General features: G+C 31.0%; 1 protein-coding gene across 1 annotated transcript; it reads right to left on the bottom strand.

Moving 5' to 3' along the window:
• Positions 1-557: 557 nt before the first annotated feature.
• On the bottom strand, positions 558-4673 carry LOC134721759 (neuropeptide-like protein 30). Its single transcript, XM_063584960.1, has 3 exons — positions 4568-4673; positions 3963-3973; positions 558-777 (listed from the first exon to the last, which is right to left on the bottom strand). Exons 1-3 carry the CDS (start codon positions 4632-4634, stop codon positions 616-618), a joined length of 240 nt encoding a protein of 79 aa, XP_063441030.1. The 5' UTR covers positions 4635-4673; the 3' UTR covers positions 558-615.
• Between the last annotated feature and the right edge of the window lie 262 nt (positions 4674-4935).

The following is a 4935-nucleotide window of genomic DNA, read 5'->3' as shown; positions in this document are numbered from 1 at the left end:
CGTCTACATAAGACTCATCAGCTATTGCATCTAAAATGTCTCTCTTTCTGTTTTCTAATTGTTTTAGTTATGGCATTTTCGGTTTGATTTCGACATCTGAGTTTGGATGTCCCCTTGATAAAATGAGACATATCGGGTGCTGCTGAAGGGTAAGCAGATCCTTCTCCACATGTTGCACCCGTTAAAAAGTTAAACTATTTAATTGGATGTCGGTGTAGACCTAAACAAACTTCAGTGGAAGTTTATATGATGGATTTAAATTACCGGCGAAAATAATTGGATAGTCAGTAATTGATTTTTATGATGCAGATTTTTCTTTTAAAATATTTTTACTACAGCGATTAAGATAGGAAATTAAACCGCATGACGTTTTGTTACAAATATCACATACGATCCATTACATCTTTATGGTTGTGACTGTTGATTTGTGTTGAATAGATTATGGATGTTTTTATCTGTTTTTTATCAATGCTGTCTTGTACTCAATCAACCATAACGACAAAGATTGATTAGAGCATAAACAAGGAATAAAGAGAACAGACTATTTAAACTTTATTATCTATCTCTCGTTTCCAAACATGTTGCTGTGCTAACAGTTATAAATATATCATTGTTTCAATATTTATATTTTCGTCGTCCCCATGAAGGTCGTCTCCAGCCTTTGTTCCCGCCATTATACCCGCCATATCCGCCATAACGCCCGCCATATCTATTGTATCTGTTATTGTTGCCATAACCTCCCCAACGTCTTGAAGGACCATAGTTTGGACCATAATACTGAAATGTTGAAACGATCAATTCTGATGACAAAATATATAAAATTAAAAAAAAAGTTATAGTAAAGGAAAAATTTGCGATTTTTCACTTATGGTTTAAAGTCATATGAAAAGAATGAGTGGTGAAAAATAATGTTTATCTAATTATCGTAACTAAAAAGTGAACCGGTTAAAGTATGGAAATTAAATTTAGTTTTTGGAAAAAAATGATATACACTCTTAAATCATAAGTTTATGTTTTTTAAAAAGGGTTAATATAACTAGTTTTACAAAAAGCATTTTAATTGTCTTAAATAGGCAAAAAATGTACGGGAACACTTAAATTTAGACATTTGAAAGCCATGATCAAATGAAAGGTGTACCTGAACTACATTTTTACCTCTAGCGTTTGGCATTAGATTTTAGCTGAGACTACTATAACACACAGTCTCAGGTTTAAGTGAGGTCGGAAGGGTTAATCTTTTGAAAAATATAGATTATCTGATACCATTTAAGATTATGGAAGGATCTATACTATAATAAAATGCATTTATTTATTAAAAAAAATATTATCGAGATGAAAGGTTGTTAAATTTGCTGTTCCAGTTAACTTTTACTCAAATATTTTTTTAATTGTTTATTTGAGCGTGCTTGTTTTTATATGAAAGTTATATTGTCAGTTCTCTTATCTCGGTAGACGAAAGCAAACCTGAACAGTATATTTTGCGTTTGTATAGTCATAAGTTTACTATTGGATATTCTTATTTCACATGTAAAATGGATGCACAATTATTAAATTAACGGCATTCATTTTGAAATATCAGTTTTCGAGAGTGAGAATGAAGTCACGTTTGTGAGGATAAAAACAGGACGAATTACTTATATAGATGATGTTCCGCTATATAGATGATGTTTTTTCACTAAACAATTCAAAATTTGGTGACTATGTGGAACGCATCTATCCAATCGAACTAGAGATAAAGGATACTACAGATACTACAATTAAGTCGGCTTCATATCTTGACTTACATCTAGAAATTGACAATGAGGGTCGGTTTTAAACAAAACTTTCCGACAACAGAGATGATTTCAGCTTTCCAATTGTGAACTCCATTCTAAGTAGCAACATTCCAGCAGCACCTGCATATGGGGTATATATCTCCCAATTGATACGATATTCCCGATCTTGCATTTCCTATCATGATTTTCTTAATAGAGGGTTGCTGCTTACAAGGAAGCTATTAAACCAAGAGTTCCAAATGGTGAAATTGAAATCATCCCTTCGTAAATTTTACGGACGCCATCACGAGTTGGTTGACCGTTATGGAATAACCGTTTCACAAATGCTATGGGATATGTTCCTTACGTCGTAACTACAATCCCCTTCCCTTTCATGAATGTGACCTACCTAATTAGACTATTTACCGGATTTGTAATCACATAAGCAACACGATGATAAGATCACCCCTAGTTTTTTGGTGGGGTTAGTGTTGTTTATTCTTTAGTTTTCTATGTTGTGTTATGCGTGCTATTATTTTTCTGTTTGCCTTTTTAATTTTTAGCCATGGCGTTGTCAGTTTGTTTTAGATTTATGAGTTTGACTGTCCCTTTGGTATCTTTCGTCCCCCTTTTATAAGAAATAGCGGGACCAAAAATTACATATAAAAACGGAAGAATAGGTGCTGAAATATAAATAAAAGTAAAATTGAAATCATATATCATTGGGATAATCTATACGTATTCTCACACCCACTCTTAAATTTTGTAAAATTTTGTACACAGGCCGTATATCACGAACAGTTTTATATTGGTATGGTTTATTTCATAAATTTTACCAGTGCACACCTGGTTCACTCTCGGTAACGCATGTTATTCATTGACCTTGTTCATTGTGTATTAAATCAAACAAGCCTACCAGGAAGTCGACTGTTAGAATATCCGAATATGTCACATTGACAATACCCAGGTATATACCGGTATTAAGCCATGCTGATTTATGCAAGAAGACAAGTTTTTGAACGCGGGTCAGGTTAGGTAAAAAAACCCAATATAAGCTATATTACGTTAGAAAAAAGCATTTGAAAAAACTTTTACATAAGAGATAAATCTCAGTTTATCATAAGTATATCCGGATTTTTTTCACTTTATTGAGACTACTTTTACATTATTATAAGATAATTCCTATATAATATTTGATACTGTATCTCGTTGCAAAAAATGTTAATTTAATGACGAGCTAAAACTATTTAACATTAGTCATTTACAGCTATCTAACCGGACCTCAGCATCAAGTGATTATACTTTGAATATTTAACACTCTTACAAATTAAGATGTCTTGTAAAGTATGTTTTAAAATATTCTTATCAACCTTAGTGAAGCATTACTTGATTTGATGATCTTGGAAACTATGTAGACCTCTTCGGCTTCCGTTACTTGGTCGGGTAGAAAATCCATCAGCTTGACAAGGGATATTAACACTGATTTACGGACATGTCATGTCGTGTACTAGGACTTTTAACATTGCGTCTTGCCGAGAATTTATTGTCAATTTTGGGAATCTAATAACTCACTTATCTTGACGGAAACACATTTACAACGGATGTAAAAGAGGGGCGAAAGATACTAGAGGAACAGTCAAACTCATAAATCGAAAATAAACTGATAACGCTAGAGCTAAAAATGAAAAAGATATAGAGACAAATAATAGTAAACAAGACATAAGAAAACTAAAGACGGGCAACTTGAAACCGATAAAAAAACTGCTCCGGAAGGGTAACCATATGTTAACGTTTATTTTTTAGCACCCATCGCGCTCATTTGTTTCAGAATGCTGTAGACATTATTTTTTTAAAACTTCATCAAACTTCATATAAAATATTTTTCAGTTGTTCGCTTGCAAATGGTTGTCTTATGGATTTAAACGGGCTAAATATATATAAATATGAATAGCTATATTTTAAAATATTTACAAACATTAAGACATTTTGTATCCGATCAATTGAAGAAAGATACACCTGATACAATGCATAGTATTTATACTGGTACATGTATTTGCAAACAATTAATTAAACGAGCGTTCTCATATATCTCTTATATTGTTAATTTAACCCAATATTGTATATTATGTAAATGATTTCTCTTCAATTCATTACATAGTTTTGTTTTTCTTATGTCGCTTTAAAAACTACAGGTATTAATCAACTTACATCACTTGCATCTGAAAAACAAATCAGCTATTAATGAAATTTAAATAGTCTTGAAATTGATTGATAGTCTGTCAATTTATTTGTTACTGAATAAGGGTTGAGTTCGTAAATCTATTATACAAGTTCATTATTTACCAGGCATAAAACATATATCAAATTCATATATAAACATAAAATAAACACTTTAATGAAGAAACTAATCTGTGATATAAAAAGTTATTTTGACATTATTTAACAAACGATCAATAATACACATGAACTTAGTTTGCATTTTAATGGATATGATTCAAAAATAAATAAAGATTACAAGTTTTTGATTTATAAAACAGGAGGTAAAAAACGTGGCATATTTAATTTGCGCATGCAAACTTTATTTTTTAATGGTATGGTGTGTCATATCAATTGCTTAGTTTAAATACGACAGTAATAAACCAAAATTAAATATTTTGATATCTGAAACTCTTTGGCATATATTCTGATTTTTTTTATAGAGACTGATATCGAAAACGTTTTAGATAAATAAAATTTAAACCAAAAAATCCGACAAAAGAACATTCATCAACAAAAAGTAAAAAACAACATTTCCAAGACATATTTTTACTTACCAGATTGCACAGCAAATGATCCAATAAGGACTAAAGCCACTAACACTGCGACACTGATGTTATTCATTGTTTTCTATTCAAACTGTTTGCAGAAAGGAGCTGATTACTGAGAATTATCCTTTATTCTAGTTGACAATTGCTTGCGCTTTATATATACTTTGTTCTATCAACTCACTGCAGATCTGTTAATCAAGAGGAAGAAATAATCACACACATGTTTCAGTTATAATGTGATCAAAGTTTAAACACAAATGTCCGTGCATAGCATAATATGTATACATTGTCAAATTATTTGCAAGAATGGAAATAAAAAACAAGGAAATCAAAAAAATGTAGAGTAATTTATCATTTTGATTCATTTAAAGAAT

The sequence above is a fragment of the Mytilus trossulus genome, chromosome 6, assembly GCF_036588685.1.
Source record: "Mytilus trossulus isolate FHL-02 chromosome 6, PNRI_Mtr1.1.1.hap1, whole genome shotgun sequence".
NCBI classification, from domain to species: Eukaryota; Metazoa; Mollusca; class Bivalvia; order Mytilida; family Mytilidae; genus Mytilus; species Mytilus trossulus.
This window is presented reverse-complemented; position numbering and strand designations above follow the sequence as displayed.

Excerpts from the sequence above, each read along its gene's own strand:
- LOC134721759 (XM_063584960.1), bottom strand. The coding sequence starts at position 4,634 with ATGAATAACATCAGTGTCGCAGTGTTAGTGGCTTTAGTCCTTATTGGA.